Source organism: Falco punctatus, assembly GCF_963210335.1.
Source record: "Falco punctatus genome assembly, chromosome: 18".
NCBI classification, from domain to species: domain Eukaryota; kingdom Metazoa; phylum Chordata; class Aves; order Falconiformes; family Falconidae; genus Falco; species Falco punctatus.
This window is the reverse complement of record NC_137598.1, coordinates 2,792,117-2,809,901: the sequence shown is the minus strand read 5'-3', so window position 1 is coordinate 2,809,901 and position 17,785 is coordinate 2,792,117. Positions and strand designations below refer to the sequence as shown.

The 17,785-nt window shown below is 62.4% G+C and overlaps 3 protein-coding genes across 18 annotated transcripts in view; all 3 read right to left on the bottom strand.

Moving 5' to 3' along the window:
- Positions 1-1,981: 1,981 nt before the first annotated feature.
- On the bottom strand, positions 1,982-3,285 carry AQP10 (aquaporin 10; the record flags this gene model as incomplete). Of its 2 annotated transcripts, XM_080368361.1 has the most annotated exons (4): positions 1,982-2,650; positions 2,729-2,847; positions 2,934-3,071; positions 3,154-3,285. In XM_080368361.1, 4 exons carry the CDS (start codon positions 3,251-3,253, stop codon positions 2,072-2,074), a joined length of 936 nt encoding a protein of 311 aa, XP_080224487.1. In that variant the 3' UTR covers positions 1,982-2,071. The 2 variants fall into 2 exon arrangements, with proteins under 2 accessions (XP_080224487.1, XP_080224486.1); XM_080368360.1 differs by having other exon boundaries at positions 2,729-3,253.
- A 1,284-nt stretch (positions 3,286-4,569) lies between these two features.
- On the bottom strand, positions 4,570-6,538 carry HAX1 (HCLS1 associated protein X-1). The gene is made up of 8 exons (XM_080368362.1): positions 6,398-6,538; positions 5,986-6,200; positions 5,741-5,886; positions 5,569-5,614; positions 5,334-5,449; positions 5,063-5,213; positions 4,843-4,989; positions 4,570-4,697 (listed from the first exon to the last, which is right to left on the bottom strand). Exons 1-7 carry the CDS (start codon positions 6,448-6,450, stop codon positions 4,871-4,873), a joined length of 846 nt encoding a protein of 281 aa, XP_080224488.1. The 5' UTR covers positions 6,451-6,538; the 3' UTR covers positions 4,570-4,697; positions 4,843-4,870.
- Positions 6,539-7,432: 894 nt separating this feature from the next.
- The window catches only part of UBAP2L (ubiquitin associated protein 2 like), a 30,840-nt gene continuing 20,487 nt past the window's right edge, over positions 7,433-17,785 (bottom strand). For 8 of the 15 annotated variants that reach the window (XM_080368720.1, XM_080368729.1, XM_080368722.1 and 5 more), the window contains 14 exons: positions 17,304-17,493; positions 16,646-16,700; positions 16,027-16,201; positions 15,717-15,789; positions 14,823-15,018; positions 14,628-14,716; positions 13,886-13,939; positions 13,186-13,267; positions 11,438-11,655; positions 11,244-11,349; positions 9,990-10,057; positions 9,493-9,690; positions 8,982-9,032; positions 7,433-8,442 (listed from right to left, as the gene is read on the bottom strand). In XM_080368720.1, coding sequence (XP_080224846.1) covers positions 8,347-8,442; positions 8,982-9,032; positions 9,493-9,690; positions 9,990-10,057; positions 11,244-11,349; positions 11,438-11,655; positions 13,186-13,267; positions 13,886-13,939; positions 14,628-14,716; positions 14,823-15,018; positions 15,717-15,789; positions 16,027-16,201; positions 16,646-16,700; positions 17,304-17,493 — 1,651 coding nt within the window. In that variant the 3' untranslated portion in view covers positions 7,433-8,346. The remainder of the gene's footprint in view (positions 8,443-8,981; positions 9,033-9,492; positions 9,691-9,989; positions 10,058-11,243; positions 11,350-11,437; positions 11,656-13,185; positions 13,268-13,885; positions 13,940-14,627; positions 14,717-14,822; positions 15,019-15,716; positions 15,790-16,026; positions 16,202-16,645; positions 16,701-17,303; positions 17,494-17,785) is intronic. The other 7 variants (XM_080368721.1, XM_080368726.1, XM_080368725.1 and 4 more) reach the window with 3 other exon arrangements.

The following is a 17,785-nucleotide window of genomic DNA, read 5'->3' as shown; positions in this document are numbered from 1 at the left end:
GGTCCTGGGGTGCAACCCGGGGGTCCCCGCCAGCCACAGAGGGGTCCTGGGGTGCAACCCGGGGGTCCCCGGCAGCCCCAGGGGGTCCCACAGTGCAACCTGGGGGTCCCAGGCAGCCCCAGAGGGGTCCCAGAGTGCAACCTGGGGGTCCCAGGCAGTCCTGGGGGGTCCCAGAGTGCAGCCCGGGGGTCCCCGGCAGCCCCGGGGGGTCCCCAGAGTGTAGCCAGGGGGGCCCAGAGCACAACCCTGGGGTCCCAGGCAGCCCCAGAGGGGTCCCGGGGTGCAACCTGGGGGTCCCCAGCAGCCCCGGGGGGTCCCCAGAGTGTAGCCAGGGGGGCCCAGAACACAACCCGGGGGTCCCCGGCAGCCCCAGAGGGGTCCCACAGTGCAACCTGGGGGTCCCTGGCAGCCCCAGAGGGGTCCCAGAGCGCAACCTGGGGGTCCCCAGCAGCCCCGGGGGGTCCCCAGAGTGTAGCCAGGGGGGCCCAGAACACAACCCGGGGGTCCCCGGCAGCCCCAGAGGGGTCCCAGAGTGCAACCCGGGGGTCCCAGGCACCGCTGGGGGGCCCCGGGGGCCCCAGAGTACAACCCAGGGGGAACCAGGCAGCCCGGGGGGTCCTAGAGTGCAGCCTGGGGGGCCCACAGCGCAACCTGGGGGTCCCAGGCAGCCCCAGAGGGGTCCCAGAGTGCAACCTGGGGGTCCCTGGCAGCCCCAGAGGGGTCCCGGGGTGCAACCTGGGGGTCCCCGGCAGCCCCACAGGGGTCCCAGAGTGCAGCCTGGGGGTCCCAGGCAGTCCTGGGGGGTCCCACAATGCAACCTGGGGGTCCCTGGCAGCCCCAGAGGGGTCCCACAATGCAACCTGGGGGTCCCCAGCAGCCCCGGGGGGTCCCCAGAGTGTAGCCAGGGGGGCCCAGAACACAACCCGGGGGTCCCCGGCAGCCCCAGAGGGGTCCCAGAGTGCAACCCGGGGGTCCCAGGCACTGCTGGGGGTCCCCGGGGGGCCCAGAGTATAACCCAAGGGGAACCAGGCAGCCCGGGGGGTCCTAGAGTGCAGCCTGGGGGGCCCACAGCGCAACTTGGGGGGGCCAGGCAGGCCCAGAGGGGTCCCAGAGTGCAACCTGGGGGTCCCAGGCAGTCCTGGGGGGTCCCAGAGTGCAACCTGGGGGTCCCTGGCAGCCCCAGAGGGGTCCCGGGGTGCAACCCGGGGGTCCCCAGCAGCCCCACAGGGGTCCCAGAGTGCAGCCTGGGGGTCCCAGGCGGTCCTGGGGGGTCCCAGAGTGCAGCCCGGGGGTCCTAGGCAGTCTCGGGGGGTCCCACAATGCAACCTGGGGGTCCCTGGCAGCCCCAGAGGGGTCCCAGAGCGCAACCTGGGGGTCCCCGGCAGCCTTAGGGGCGTCCCCAGAGTGTAGCCAGGGGGGCCCAGAACACAACCCAGGGGTCTCAGGCAGTCCTGGGGGGTCCCAGAGTGCAGCCCGGGGGTCCCAGGCAGTCCTGGGGGTCCCAGAGTGCAACCCGGGGGTCCCAGGCACCGCTGGGGGTTCCCAGGTGGCCCAGAGTACAACCCAGGGGGAACCAGGCAGCCTTAGGGGGGGGCCAGGCAGCTCCAGAGGGGCTTGGGGGTTCCAGAGTAGAACCTGGGGGTCCTCGGCAGCCCCAGGGGGCTCCAGAGTACAACCAGGGGGGTCCCGGGCAGTCCCAGAGCATAACCTGGGGGTCCTGGGGGGTCCCAGAGTACAATCGGGGGGGGCTGGGCAGCCACAGGGGGTCCCAGGGGGTCCCAGGTGGGGCAGAGGCAGCCCCAGGGGATACCAGGACCAGCCTTGGGGGTCCTAGAGACAGCCCTGGGGGGGGTGTCCCAAGGGGGCAGTTCTCCCCCCCCAGCTGCACATGCACCCCAGGCTGGGGTCCCCCCCTGCTGCCAGGCCTGGCCCGCTCTGTCCCCACCGGGGTGGGGGGCTGTCACCCATGTCCGGACACGACACCTGCAGCCTCAGGGCTCCTTTAATGGTGTGAGGGCGACGGCGGGGGGGACCCTGCTGCCAGCTGGCGGTGGCGAGGGGGTCCCCAGCATCACTTCTGGGGCAGCATCCCCCCCGGGGTCCTTCTCCCCCGGTGCCAGCTCGGTGTCTGGGGGGATGGTGGTGTTGGTGAGGACCAGGCAGCTCTGCTGGGCCGGGGGGTCCCCCTCCTCCGCCGGGTGGTGGAAAGCCACGAGGAGCTGGTAAAGGGCCGAGCCCACCGCGGCCCCCAGCAGCGGTGCCACCACCGGCACCCACCACCACCCATTGCCCCTGCTGGGGACGGGACACGGTGGGGCAGGGGGTCACACCTGGCACCCCCCACCACCCATCGCCCCTGCTGGGGACGGGGTACGGTGGGGCAGGGGGTCACACCTCGCACCCCCCGCCTTGCCCCCCGTCCTTCTACCCACCTGAAGACCTCGGTGCCCCAACCCGCCACGTAGGTGAAGAGCCGGGGGCCAAAATCCCGCGCGGGATTCATGGGGCAACCGCAGTTGGAGCCCATGGAGACCTCGATGGAGAACACCAGCAGGGCCACGGCCACCGGCTCCAAACCCTTGGGGACACCCTTGTTTCGGGTGTCCAGGATGGCCAGGACCCCCACGATCAGCAGCGCCGTGCCCATCACCTGTGGGGCCAGCACCACAGCTCAGCGCCGCATCGGCACCGCCGGAGGGGTCTGGGGGGAGCCAGCACCGGCACCCACCTGGTCCAAGAAGCCGTTGGAGAGGGAGAGGTAGTCAGCGGGGTAGGTGGCGAAGATGGACGCGGTCTCCCGGGGACCGGTGGTGGTGAGGGTCCCGTTGCTGTAGTGCTGGATGGCATCTGTGGCGCAGAATCTGTCCGCGAGCCCGGCCACCCTGGCACAGCCGCCGTCTTCCCCCCGCGGGCACCCCCCACCCCCCCCGTACCGTAGTAGAGGGCGTAGACGGCTCCGGCGGCGATGAAGGCTCCCGCGGTCTGCACGGCCACGAAGATGGGCAACTTCCACCAGGGAAACTGCTCCAGCAGGCACATGGCGAAGGAGAACGCCGGGTTCAGGTGGGCCCCTGCAACGGAAAGGGGCTGGGAGCAGGGGGTCCGGCAGGAGCTGGGGGATGGCGGGAGCTGGGACCCCCTCCCCAGCCTCACCGGAGACTCCTCCTGCCGTGTAGACGGCCACCATGACGGCCAGGGCGCCCGCCAGGTAGGCGGTGAGGAAGTTCCCCTTCGTCCCCGAGCTGGTGACCATCTGTGCCGAGCCCCCCAGGGTGATCAGCTGGAGAAGAGGGACACGGCTCCACCGCAGCCCTCCCGGCCCCTCGCCAAACCCCCCACCGCTCCCCAGGACCCCCACCCCCCTGCACCGCAGCCGCTGGCAGGATTGGTGCCGATCCCAGGCGGCACAAGGGCAGCGAGGCTGCTCCGGCGCCTCTGCCCGTGCTGCCTCCGTGCTTTTGCTCCCCTGTCCCCTGGGCTGCGGACGGGGACAGGCAGGGAGGCGGTTACTGGTTACCGGTTACCGGTCCGGCTTATGGTTTTGACAGCGAGGTGAAGAAATGATCAGTAATTAAGTTTTCTCCTCCCCTGGGGAGATGGCGGGGAAGGAGTGCCACCAGTGTCACCGTTTGCCATCGCGGGGTGCAGCCCGGGTGCCAAGCGCAGCTCCGGAGCCCCAACCTTTGCCTGCTCCACGGCGGGAGGCGTCGAGGCACACAGCGCCCGCAGGATCCAAGCGGGAGGCCAAGTCGCTCCGCGAGCGCGGCACAGCCCCCAAACCCCCCAGCTCCTAGTGAGGGACAGGCAGGGGAGCCCGGGGACCCCCAGTGCCTGCCACCCCGCCACGGTCAGCCCCGGCCCAGCCGCGTGCCCTGCTCACCATGAGCACAAAGACGGCCAGCAGCTCCGCCAGGCACTCGCGCGTCAGTTGGTTCTGCACGCGGAGCAGAGCCTGGGCCCTCTTCAAGAAGGAAGCGGAGCCCATGGGGCTGGCCGGGAGCAGGCAGCGAGGACGGCAGTGGCGGTGTCTCCGTCCTGGCGAGATTTTATGAGCCCCGGGGCTGGGGGGGGTGATAACACGCAGACTTTAAACTAATCAGAGCCACACCACAGGGAGACGCCTGGCAGGGACCAGAGTCCCGCATGGGGCCAGGGACAGTGGCGCCTTGTGACAAGGGTGGCCCCCGGTAGCACCAGACCTGGTGGGAGCCCCCGAGGACCCCCAAACAGCCGTGGGGAACAGAGACCTTGCTCAGGTGAGCTGGCACAGACGTGTTTACCCCCCGGGAGCTCCGCTTTTCCCTGCCAGATCCCTGCCCAAGCCGCAACCGCAGGCAGCGCTAACGAAGAGGCTGGGGAAAGGCTGCCAGCACCGGCCCTTGAGAGTGGCGCAGGGGAGGTGTCAGCACGGTGCTGGGCTGGCAGGGAAACGGGGGAGAGGTTGGGCAGGGGGCGCGGGCACAGGGCTGGGGTGGAGGAGCCCGGCAGCTGCCTGCACCCGTGGGGCAGCCCAGCGGGTTCCTGCCTGCGCATCAGGGAGATTCCAGCCTGAAGGAGCTCGGCAAGTCATCGTTAGCATAAATAGACTTTATTGCTCTGTACACACGTGCGCACGCACACACACACATTCTGCCCCCACAGCTCCGCAGCACCCCTGAAGGCGGGCAGGCGCCAGCTCCTAGCAGGATCTGACCCACCTGCAACAAAAACAGGCAGGGAGAAGAGGCTGCTGCCCACCGCCCGCCCTCGATGGAGCCGGCAGCCCTGGCCCCCAGGCTGGTGTCTGTCCCCACGGCCCCGGGAAGCCCCAGGGTCCCCCCACCCTGCACCCATCACACATACGGGGTGCTCAGCCGGGGCGGGGGCACAGCTACCAGCTTGAGAACCAGCGTCGGAAGAAGTTGCCCAGCACGGACGAGGGGTCGCTCAGTTTGGGAGCGCAGAGCTCGTCTTGCTGTGGCCACGAGCCCGCGAACTGCGCCAGCTCCCCTGGGAGAGCAAGGAGAGCCCACTCAGGGGGGGCCCGGCCTGCTCCCCTCGCCCTCCTCAGCACCCCACTCACGGTCATCCATGTTGACCACCTCCTCCCGGTAGTCCTTGCTCTGCCCATCCTCCTTGGTGGTGGTGATGAAGGCCTGATCCCCCCTCCGGCGAGTCACTGTTGTCTCCCGGCGGCCCTGGCTGTCCTGCACGGTCCGACGCTCCTCCACCGCCTGCGCGGAGCACCGAGCCCTGAGAGAGACGCCACCATCCCGGGGGCTCTGCTCCTTGCGCTGGGGATGGTGTCCCCGGGTCACCTGTGGCCCCTTGCCGCACCCTCAGGTGACACTCACCCCATCCGGGAGAGTCACTTTGGTGACGGAGACGCTCTGGAAGTAAGAGCGGGACTTGGGCTCGTCAGGTCTCAAGATGGTCCCCAATCCCGCGGAGGAGACGTGGGAATCCAAGTCTGCGGGGGAAGACGTGAGAGGGTGACAGCAGCGCGGGGACGTGCCCCGAGAGCTGCGGCAGCGCAGGCAGGTAGAGCGGGGGTGGCAGAGACACCAGGGCCGCGCTGCCGCCACTCACCCTGGTCTTCCTTCGGGCCAGGAGAAGCTGGGGGAGCATCGTCCAGCTGCAAGGCAAAGCCACGCGCCAGTGACGGGGACGCAAAGCACCCAGTGGTGGGGACACAAGGCCCGACACCACGATGACAGGCTCCGACCGCAGCCCAGCCCGAGATGGCAGAGCCCTCACCCACCCCCAGGAAGGGTCTCCAGGGCCGGGGAGGGTCCCTGGCGCCCTCAGGGCCTCCCGGAACCGCGCTGGGAGCGTCCGGCTGCTTCAGCATGGAGTCCCGCAGCGGCCGCCCCGCGCTGCCCTCACCGGGGCCGGGCAGGGGGGGCTCTGGGGGAAAAAAGGGGGTTCAGGTCAGGCCGGGCTGCCGGGGGGGCTCCGCACCGGCCCCCAGAGCCCCCGGGGGGGGCAGCCCCATCCCATCCCTACCGAGGGGCGGTGGGGGCCTGGCCCAGCCCCCCCCAAAGACCCCCAGGAGCTCGCCCATGTCCCGGAACAGCTCCTCGAAGGCGCCGCGGGTCCCGTCGGGGCTGAAGCCGAAGCCGAAGGCAAAGTCGTGGGGGGGCTGCGGCGGGGCCGGGCCGTCATCTTCCTCCTCCTCCTCCTCGTCCCACGCCGTGCCGCCGAACAGCGGGTCCCGGGGCCTGCGGGACCGCAGCGCTGAGACACGGAGCGACCGGGGGCCGGGCCAGGGCCCCCGGGGCAACAGGGGTAGGGGTGGGGACAGCGGGAGCCACCGGGCCTGTGCGGGCGGGGGCACGGGGAGCAGCCTCGGGGGCCGGGCCGGGGTCTGCGCGGGCGGGGGGAGCGGGGGCGCCCAGCCGGGGCCGGGGGCCGGTACCTGTGCCGCCCCGGGAACCCGAAGAAGCCACGAAACACATCGTAAAAGCTCATGCCGCTCCGCCCGGGGTGGGCCGCCGCCCGCCGCTACCGGGTCGCGCTGCCGTAAAGCGCCGCGGCCGCGCAGCGCCGCAAAGCGCCGCCGGGTGTCGCAAAGCGCCGCCATCGACCCGCCGCGGCCTGGAGCGAAGGCGGATCCACGGGCCCCCCGCCCGGCCCGCAGCCCCCCCCGGCCCCGGCCCTGCCTGTCCGGCTGCCGAGCCCGCCCGGGACCCCCCAGGGCCCCCCTTAGGGGCCGGGAGCCGTACGGGGCGGCGCTGGGCCCAGCGGGGGTCTCATAGAGAATGGGGGGGGGGGGGCGGGCACCGGGCCCTATCCTGCACCGGCTGAGGGTCCTGCAGCCCTGCCAGGCGCCGGCTCTGCCCATGTGCCCCCCGCCCAGCTCCATCAGCCCAGCCCATGACCCTCCGGCTCTGCTGGGACCCCAGAGCACCAGGAGGGGCTGGAGGCAGCAAGGGGAACCCCCCCCCCCCCCAAACCCAGCCCCTTACCCTGCAGCCCCCCCTGCCCCCCCGTGCTCAGCACCCACTGCCAGGGCACCCACAGCCTCTGCCACACCACCAGTCCCCTCCCATGACACCCAGTCCCTGCCCAAGGCCCTCACGGTGATGAGGGGGGTGGAGAGCCCCCCCCCCCCCCCCAGGCTCAGATGTGGGGCACCAGTAGCACCAGAGCAGGGGGTAACTGGGAGAAGGGCTGCGCACCACACAGGATGAGGCAGAGAAATGGAAAGGGGCGGGGGGGGAGGGGGGTCGTCCCTGGGGAGGCAGCAGGGAAAAGGATGGTGACATTGTCCCTGCGCTGGGATGCTGGTGCCACAGCTGGGAGAGGAAAAATCCACAAAATGGGGAGGGGGGGAAGCCAGGGAGGGGTGGGGGGGAATCTACTCCCCCCCCCACCTCACCCAGGCCCTCCCCCACCCTGCACCAAAAATACGGAACCAGGCTGAGAAGGTAGGTATTAAAAAATACACACATCACTTTGTGATCTTTATTCTCTTTAGTAAATCACCCGCACGGGGGCTTCAGTTTAAGTGACCAGTTTGAACTGAAAAATACAAGATCTGGACTGCATAGAAAAAAAAAATAGACCAAAAAAAAAACCAAACCCCAACCCCCAAAAACCAAAAGCAGAAGATACTTACAGCGTGCAAGGAGGGGGGGGACGGGGGGGACAGGGGATGGGGGGGGGGACAGGACCTGCGCTAGGGGCCCATGGGGAGAGAGGGGGCACAGATGGAGAACGTAAAATAAGGGGGGGGGGGCGGCCCCCTCCGGGGCACCTCTGGGCCCATGGCAGAGAGCAGCGGAGGGTGGGCAAGGAAATGAGAGAACTACAGGACGGCGTGGGGTTTTTGTTTTTATATACAAGACACATTTATCCATTAAATTTAGAACACGGTACAAAAAAACACTTCAACTAATTCATCTTACAATGCTGTTCATATCAATTACTGTTCTTAATCCTAATAATAAGGGGGTTTGCTGTAGGCGACTCGCAGCTTCCACTCCTTTGGATCCAAGAGGCTGTGGGGCAGCAGGAGATGGGGGGAGAGGAAGGGGAAGAAAAAAAAAAAAAAAAAAAAAAAAGGAGTAAAAACCAAAAAAGGCCCCTACGGCAAACGGTTGAGAATCTGAATGCAGAGAGAGGAGGAAAAAAAAAAAAAGAAAAAAAGAAAAAATACAAATTCTATATTACATACAACAGGAAAGGTGGCTGAAGACAGACAATGCAGAGCCGCCTGCCGGCCCGCCCTGCCCTCCCGGGGGGCTGCGGGGCCCAGGCGCGACCCCCCGGCAGGGCGCTCTCCTCCCCGGGCTCCTTCGGCGTCAGGTTCGGTGGGATTCTCTTCTGGAAGCAAGTGGTGGTGGGCGAGGGCTGCCCCCGGCCTCAGTTGGCGCCCCAGCTGTAGCTGTTGTAGGCAGACTTGTTGGCCTGGGATTTCTGGGGGATGGAGCTGCCTTGGCTGCGCTGCCCGGAGCCGCTCTGCGGGGAGGGGGCGAGAAGGAGAAGCGGCCGGTTACCGAGGGGGGGAACCGGTGGTGCCGCCGCCGCCTGCGGGGTCCCAACCCCGTGGCTCGACCGCAGGCACCGCCGTCCCCGCGGGATGGCTCCGGCTCCTCGGCTGCTCGCTGACCCGCCTCAGCACCACCGGCACCGGGGCACGCTGCCTCCTGCGACCCTTGTGCCACGCCGGCTGCCCCCCAGCAGCCCCAGCACCCTCCCTCCGCTCTGCGCCTTCCTCCAGACCAGCACCGTGCCCGGAGCGCAGGCAGCGAGGGCCCTGGCAGCTCTGCGGGGAGGGGGGAAAGGGGGGTGGGGGTGGGGGGGAAGGGTCCGAGCAGGGGGGTGTGTGTCTGCGCGCGCGGGTGTGTGTGTGTGCACATACTGACTGAGGGCCTCTCTCCTCGCCTCGCGGGGCCACGGGGGGGGGGAGAAGGAAGGGGCTACGTGAGCCTGGGGGGCCTTAGGGGCGGGGGGAGACCCCAGGGCAAGTGCAATGCATTATCAGAGAGGTTCATTACCTGGTCTTCCTGCTGGCGTTGGCAGCACAGTATCATCTGCAAATATGGAAGCTGTTGCAGTACCAGGATATGTAAAATAAAGGGACAAACTATGACAATAGAAATCCACGGTTAGACCTGCAAGCTACGGCGGGGTCATGGCTGTGGTGAGGAGCCCCTTCGCTGCTGGCCTGCGGAGCCCCCCGCTCCGAGGACGGGGGAGCTGAGGGCGTACCAGGCGTGTCTGCGGGAAGGGGCACGACCCCACCGTACCTGGTACGGGCCGGCACCAAGGGGGCTGTGCCGAGACCCCCCCAGCGGAGCGCACCCCGGGGCCTTCCTCACCTCATCCTCTTATCGGCCCTGTGTGTATGTGCAGGTGTGAGCGTGTGCGTGTCACCGCGTGTCCGCATGTGTCCGCCGCAGGGCGTGAAGGAGGGAGGGAGAGGGGGGCCGGGGTGGGGGGGGGGGGGGGAGCAAGAGCCCTAGGAGATACCCCAGCAAGGGCCGGGGAGCCGGGGGGGTCGCTTACCTGCCCGTCCTGCTGCAGGTGGTGGTGGAGGATCTGCGAGTGGGGCTGCTGATGCGGGGTCAGGATGTGCATGAAAGGGGTGGGGGGGTACGCCGCCGCCGTCGCAGGGTTGATGGGGCCGCCGCTGCCCAGCGCTGAAGGCAGGTTGAAGGAGGCTGCCGGGGTTCCAGTGTGAAATCCCTGCTTCTCGAAGGATTGCTGGGGAGGAGACGCCAACGGCGGAGTAAGGGGCTGGGGGCCGGGCGGTGCTCCCCTGCCCCTGCCCAGCTCTACAGGTCACAGGCCCCAGCATCAGCGCGTGGCGGAGATTCTGCCTGTTCCCGGCACCTGTGGCTCACTCTGGGCTTGCAGTTGCTCTAAGCTGGGAAGGGTTAATAAATCCCTTCCCTTCTCCCTGGCTGGCTGCTCCCAGGGGGAGAGGCCTGGCTGCCCGGGGAGGCTCTCTCAGAGCTGCCTTTCCGCTCAGCGCCTTCCTGGAGCGCGCCCCAGGCACTAACCTGAGTTTTGGAGTAGACAGAGCCCGAGATGTCCGGCACTCCTGTATTACTGGATGTCACGGATACACCTGGGGAGAAGGAAAGGCAAGCGAGCGTTAGGCAGCAGCCCTGGGTTCAGCAAGAGCCAGCGTCAGGGGGTGCAGAGCTCTAGCGGGCGGCAGCCACGTGAGGTTCGGAGACAGACATCGCCCTGGGAAGCGGCGTCTTGGCAAGGCCAAGCTGCAAAGCAGCCGTACGAGCTGAAGTCGTTCCGCTCTGACCACAAGCGGTTCATCTGAACGCCTCCAGAAACATATTTAGGGCCTGCTGCCACCCAGAGAAACGCATTCTTGAAGAGCCCAGAAAATAGGAACCCTGAGAAGTAGCTGGAGGGATGCAGCAGGAAAACTTCCAGCACAACACGGTAGCAAGAACGACTTGCGAGCTCCTCCGATATAAACTGGGCAATTGCACGTCAAGGTGACTCTGGCACGGTTGGTGCGACGACTGGCAATGCTGGCACACAACCTGCGTTTGGTGCTGGCTGTTTCTGAAAGGTGGTGGCACAGAGAAAAACCTCAGCAATCGTGTAAGGCCCAGAAAAAGTGCTGAAATGCAAGAGGCTTGAAGGACTCGGTACCAGGTGAGCCGGTACAGAGCTGCAATATCTTTGCCAAGAGAAAAAAAAAACCCAGCGTGTTGAAGGGCTGTGACGTAGTGAAGAAAGGCACAACAGGATTTTTTAAAGGCTGGAAGAGGACCCAGATGCAGGCCCCAGACATTAACCAGTGAAACCCAGTACTGAGACAAGCTGCAGGTTCACAATCTTCTTGCATCTTTGAATCAAAGAGGACCCTTCTCCAGAATGCCCGCGCCCGCCAAACACAGGGGTCAAGCAAGTTCCCAGGCTCAAATCCGGAATAATTATGGTTCTACTGATCACATACAGGCAGTAAACCACCGAACCAAACCCCAAACAATTCAGCAGCGTGAGCTCTCTGACGTGAATCCGAGGCCCCAGCCACCTGGCTGCTGGCCACAGAGGGGGTGAAGTGCTCCGCACTCCTTAAACCCGCTCCAGACCTGGATGCAGAACAAGCCAGGGCCTTTCCAAGGAGAATCAAATGACCTGCGAGTTGCACCGTGGCCGTTTTCCTCCCTTACTGCTGGAGACAGTAAGACAGCAGCCCCCTTGCACTGCTCAGTGAGACTGTGAACAAACCCCGCCACCGTCGGCGTCACCCGCTGAGAAGGACGCTCCGTCGGGTCCCTTACCAGTGCTGTATCCGTGAGAGCCGTAGCCGCTGGGCTGCTGAAAAGGGGTGGCTGATGCGTTGACGCTGACATTCACACCATGCTGCTTGGAAGAGGTAGGAGCAACCTACAGAAAGAAGAGCAGCAGAGTGAGGAGAGGCTTTGCCGCATTCCCCTCCTGCCCAAATCCCAGGCCCTGCCTCTGGGAGACTCACAGGGAACACGGCGGGCCCATACTGGAAGGTGCTGGGGAGCCCTGGTACCCCTGTGTAGTAGGGCAGACTGGTGTAACTGTAGCCAGGAGGCAGCGCCGGGTTCAGGAACGTCTGCTGCGTGGTGTGGTGAGTCTGGGTCTGGCTCTGCTGAGGCTGGGCCAAAGTTGTTGCAGGAGCGGGGGAAGAGGCATCGCCTCGGCCGAATTTTGTTAAGTCACCTGGAACAGAGAGATGAAAGGAGATGATGGAGGAACAGCCCTGTCAGATCCCAGCCCATTCCAGCTCAGCCCAAAGGTGACCCAGCCTTCTGATCAACGGTGCCTTGAATCACCCCCCCTCCTACAGCTATTAAGGACCAGCCCCAAAGCTCTCAGATCCTGGCACGCTGATAAGGCTAAGTGTTAATTGCTCTCCTGTCCCTGAGAGGACTTCAGCAGGGCAGGGAAACCCACAGCAGCCTAAGCTACAGCGCTGCGCCGCCTGCCAGTCAGTCTGCCACCTCCCTGAGCCTCCTCCTGCATCAGCAGCAGGTCTGAACTCAACCCCCCTCCCTCCAGAGGCAGACCCGAGGCCAGGGCAGCAGCCGGGGGGGTCCTGTCCCAACCCCCCTCCCTCCAGAGCCAGACCCGAGGCCAGGGCAGCGGCCGGGGGGTGGTGGGTGGGGGTGGTGTCCTGTCCCATGGGCAAACAGCTCCTCATTGAAGAGGAGAGTCAAGTATCTTCCAGGTGAGGATGTGTGAATGGCCCCTTTTTACAGCAGGGCTCATGCCTCCCTCTCTCTTGCTGGTGGCGCTAAATCAAAAGCTGCCGCAGAGGCTCAGCAGCCCGCAAAACTGGGAAATAATATCACAAAACTGGGAAATATCGCTTCCTCCCTTCCCAGTCTGGGCACTGCACCAGGGCCTGGCTGCAGGGCTCGGGGAAGCTCCCTTTGCTGCCCTTCACGAGCACCTGCTCGGCTCTTCCATGTAAACACTCCCCCTATTCAGAGCTCTCACAGTAAGCCAGTGAAATTCTCAGTGCTGCCCCAGCTCACAAGCGAGTCCAGGATAGCCACAGACATTAATTATCACCAGTGCCAACTTGGCAAATTATGCAGGCAGCAGTGCCTGCGCTCTGAGCTGGGATTTCAGCCTCAGCACACCGGGCAAAAGCACTTATGCACAAACAGGCTCCTGCTGAAGCAGGGGGGAAGCGGTGCTGGAAAAAAGAGCAATCTGCAAAGTGTGACAATTCCTAAAACATGTGAAAGTTCTGCACAACTGCTGCCCGCTGTGAATCCGCAGCGTGAATAAAGGCACCTACCAACTTCAGTGCGAGATCAGCCGCCCAGCGGGCATCACATTTGAATCTGACAGGTCCTAAATGCCCAGTTTGCTTTCTCCATGAGACAACCCCCCTCATTTCCCCAGATTGTGTTTATTTGTATTTTTACCTTAAGTGCTTGAGCAGCACTGCTTAACCCCTGCCTCACCACGACCTGAAAAGCAGTTCCCCAGTTTTACACCTCACAGATTCTTTCAGCCTGTCCTTGCTCCCTTTCCTTGTCCACCTCCTCTGGGTAACACCCCTCGACACAACCAGATGATCAACAGGAAGAATTTAGCTGCTGAGAAGCATGCTCCACACCAGGTGCAGGCACAACTCCGGCGGACAACGGCACAAGCAACTAGTTATACTAGTTACACCTTACTAGTTGTAAGCAGCAGCGCAAACACACGACGGGATACGTGATGTTTTTTCCCTACCAGAGTACGGATTGCTGCTCAGGCTGCCATCTCTTCCAGTCAGTGGGGTGGTGGGCGTAGGGAATGGGATGCTGTAGTAATCCTGAGGGATAAAACCAAAAAAGTTTTATGAGCTCTGTCCAAAGATATAAAGCAGTATCTTTCGGAAAAGAGGAATTTTGGACTGCAGCCGCTAGGTATGTTGGGAGTATTGCAGTTCCATCAGCCACACGGAGGCTGATTGCAGCGTACAGCAACCCCAGGTTTTTGTAGCATGCACCGTCCCCCTTGTCTGGCTATTAGAAGAACCAGATAAGGTCTACTGGTATGCAGTCCTTACGCTGCCTGGGCTTCCCCCTCCGCTCTACCACAGAATGTCCTGTTGCTAAATAAACCCCATTGTCATAAAAGTAATTAGTCGCTGCCTCTTGCAAGGATGAGAGGCAAATATCTACAACGGCTCATCACACCAGTGCCCGGCGAAAGAGCTCTGCCTGCCGCAGCTCTCACGTTTCCCCAGCCCCACCATCGATACCGCTGTCTGAATAATTAACTCTTAACTCCAAGGAGCAGCTGATGAACTCCTGGCTGCTGCCACGGAGAGGCACATCCCCTTAGCATCCTGTTTTCCCAGCTCTTCTGGACCACTTCCCAGCCTGCCCCCTCTGTCCGCCCAAAGCCCGCAGCATCAGCGAGGAGCTCGTCAGTCTTCAGTACTCACCAACGGGAATCTCGTCTGGAGCATTTGCAAGTCATCATATCCATACACCTGTGGCTAGAAAAAAAGCAGGAGATGATGTGAGGGACACAGACCAGATAAAGACACTTATAAACGTTTAGATAAGCGTGAGACAAAGGCAGAAACAATCAGTGGCTAAACAATTACCTAGGAGCAAGCAGCCATCACTCACTGCCCCAAGACTGACACTGCCAAGAGTGGTTTTATGAGCTGCTCAAATGAAGCAAGCACCGATGCCTAGCACCTGCTCTGGACCACAAAGGCACTCAGTAGTTTTCCTCTAGAAATTATTCCAACACCAAACATTTGTCCTCACCTTCAGAAGAGGGCCACGACACCGCTAGACTCGGTGGCCATCGCCACCCTTGTTCTGACTACTCGGCCTTTGCCATACCGCGCTGCCGATACAGCTCTACGCTTTCATGAGCCACACTCTGACCCCAAGGGCTGTCCCCAGAGGCTGGGGGGTGGGGGTGCCTGCAGAGAACAGGCAGACAGAGTCTGCTCTGGGGTGCCCAGAATTACAGACATTTACTCCCATGGGCTCATGGATTTTGTCTGCTGCTGTTTTATGGAAAACAGCAGGTCCAAACTCCTCCCATCCAAGGCAGTCCCGCTGGGCTTATGTTGCAGGTTTTGGTTTCTCCACTACATGACATCCCTCCCTGCCAGCTAGGAGGGATCCCGTGCATGATAACTGCAAAGAGCTGGTCAGCCCACTCACCGGATACGCATGTAGCAACCCTGGAGCCATGATGTACGGATTAGGCAACAACGGTGGGACTCCAGGAGGGAGATTGGGAGGGGCTTTTCCTGAAAAAAGGCAGAGAAAGGAAAAGTTCCACAGTGAAGCAAACAGCAGCACGCTGCCTCTTAGCCCCTACACCCTCCTCCTATTTAGCAGGACCAGGGAAAATACCTGATGTTGTCGCAACGGAGCTGCGAGTCGAGGCCGTCACCGTGGAATTACTGCTGAGGCTGAGGCCCAGGCTGCTGACACTGCTGAGACTGGATGAAACGCTGACAACTGGCGGGGCGGCTGACACTGTGCTGGAGGAGGTGGAGAAAGTGCTAGCAGAAGAATGGAGGCTGGCTTCACTCTCCACACTTGTGTGCTAGGGAAGGAGGAAAGGAAGAGAGTTAGGGGAGCAGGCAAACGTAACCCAGCGCAGAAAAACTGCGGGACGCTCTCTAGGCAAAATCTTGTGTGGCTCTGCCTCCACCCGGATGCTCCCGAGAGCCTGCAATGAACTCGGCTGCTGCAGGCTACAAAGAAACCTGCTTTGCATCTGGCTGAGGTCCAGAGTCCTGAGAGCAGCCAATTCCTAATGCTTCCAAGCCTCTTGCGTGGCTGTGTCCCAACATGTCTGTCTGCTGGGAGAAGCGGGGCTGAATGCCGCATTTGCGGCGGGGAGATTTATTCTGCTGCAGAAGCCAACACCCCGTGACTCCGTGCTGCAGGAGCTCCGGCAGTACACACGTTTGAGAAGTGACACTCCATCAGCTACCAGTTTGCTCCCACATCTGGTTGCAACTCAGCAAGAGCTGCTACAGGCTTGAAAGAAGCCGCTGCTAGGTCCGAAACAGGCAGGGCATCAAAAGCCTCGAGCCAGAGCTGCACGGATGGTATTCCAACATAACCCCCTGTCCTCTCTCTCCACACAACATCCGAACTCCAGCAGGACAACCTGGCAGCTCCTGTCACAGCTGCAGACCCCGCTGACCACGCACCCCAGGTCAGGCACACTGGCAGAGCTCTCCAAGCTGAGCAGGAATTGGGGCACACAGCGCGACGACGCGCACCCAGACTCACCAGAAGAGTTGAAGTTGACGTTCGCCCAGAGGATGTGGATGAGGACAGACTGTTCTGCTGGGTGGGTAACGTACTGCGGAAGGAGGAATAAAAGGTGGTCAGAGAGTCACCTCTGGTAGCATCAGGCTACCAGGAATTTCTATTATTTCTACCAGGAATTGGTACCAGGCTACCAATTCCATTCCAGATCCCATTCCCCGTCTACTCAGGTGGGATGAGTCTTCCTCACCGCCTGCGACAGGCTTTGGTGGTTACTGTAGATCCCTCCTAGCTCTGCTGCTCTAGAAACCCACCCCCCACGCTTGCTCACCTGCTGAGCTGGGCGGTGGTTGTACTGGGGAGTTCCTCGCTGTGGCTCAGGCTGCTCAGAGCTGTCGAGTGTTGGCTGGCTGTCGTCAGCAAGGACGATGCAGACACCCCGTCGTTGAGAGGCGCGATACTGGGAGCAGAGGGGGAATCTGATTTCACTGCGGGGCCTGTAGCACCTGCAAACAAAAGCTTTGGGTGAGGGGCAGCTACCACCAGCTCCTGGAGGGCAACTCAGTGGCGAGGATCAGCAAAGGCTCAGCTAGAGGAGCAGGGAGATCTGAGGCTTCCCTCACCGCTACCAACCAGTTACATGCTTGTGACACAGCGCGATTGTGTCCTGTGCCTCACTTTACCCCACCACCACCATCGACTCTGTAAAGAGCTTTAAGACCTGCAGGTGAGGTGCCTTTTACAAACAAGTCACAGTAAATTATCATCAGGGAGTGACTCATCAAAGATCCATCAGCAGAAAGCTGAACATTTCGAGGCAAGCAAATAATCTGAATGGCAGCAATTAGTCCAGCAGGGAAAGCACAGATAAATCTTTTCATCCAAAGGGAAGAATATGAACAGTTACAAGAGGCTCGGGACACCCACCGCACTGACAGACTCTTTCTTACCTTCAACAGCCTGCGCGGTTTGTAATGGCGTGGGTTGTACAGAACTGAAACCATTCTGAGGAAGAAATAAAAAAAGAATACTGGGCATTGCAGCTGCTCGTTTCCAGAGGCGGATCTAGCATCAGCCTCCTCCCACACTCCCTCCCGAGTTGTGAAAAAGGCCCCGTGTCACCAGACGGCACCGGGGTCAGTCTTGAGCTCAACTAGCCCAGTGCCAGCGTGACCCTCGAGTGCTTATTTGAGCAAGCGGTCCAAGAGGTTTCTCTGCTGCTGGTGGTTAGGCCGGCTCAGCATCCTCAACCTGAGCTCGTTAGCCAAAACTGATGTTACTGAACTTGCGTGCAGCAGGCCAGAACCAAATCCTTAAGACAAAACTAAATCCTTAGCCTGATCGCCACCCTGCAGCAGGGTAATTATGCGTGACACGACACATGGCCCGCCGTCAACTTAACCGCTGTTAACCCCACTGGCCCGGCCCCAGGTAAGTAACGTAACTAAGGGCTCTGGTAGCAGCCGCCAGAAAGCTCTCACGAAAGCCCACGAGCCACGTGGGTGAGGCTGGAGGATCACAGAAACACTTGATCAACCACTCGGCTCCCCCCAGGACAGCGCCGCTAGGCTTACTCAGCACAAAGAGCCAACCAAGCTGTTTTCCTACCTTCGCCTGGGTCAGATCTTTCTGGGGCGAGGACGAGATTGAGTTTGGGTATCGCCTCGTCTGGGTGGATCTCTGTTCATACAGTGGTCCCTGAGCGCTGTTCTGGGAGGTAAACGTTGCTGTCTGTATTGTGCCGCTCTGGTAACCAGACTCCTGGCTTTGATTGGACGAAATTGTGGATGAGGATTCACTACAAAGTGAAGAAACGGAGGGGAAAAGCCTTTACATTTTCCTCCAAAACAGTCCTGCTGTAAGCTGCTGACCCAGATTGTAGGCTCTACACTTCCAGAGTCCCAAGCATCAGCATCAAAGCACCACCCAAAGCAAACCAAGCAGAGAAACGTACGCAGACAAGGGCTAACCCAGGCGCAGGAGGATGCTGGCACCAAGCTGCAGCCTTCCCTCACACACTGCGGTGCTCTAGGTGACACCTCACAAACCGCCACCCACCACCCAGGTCCCAGCACTCAAGGGACCAGCCA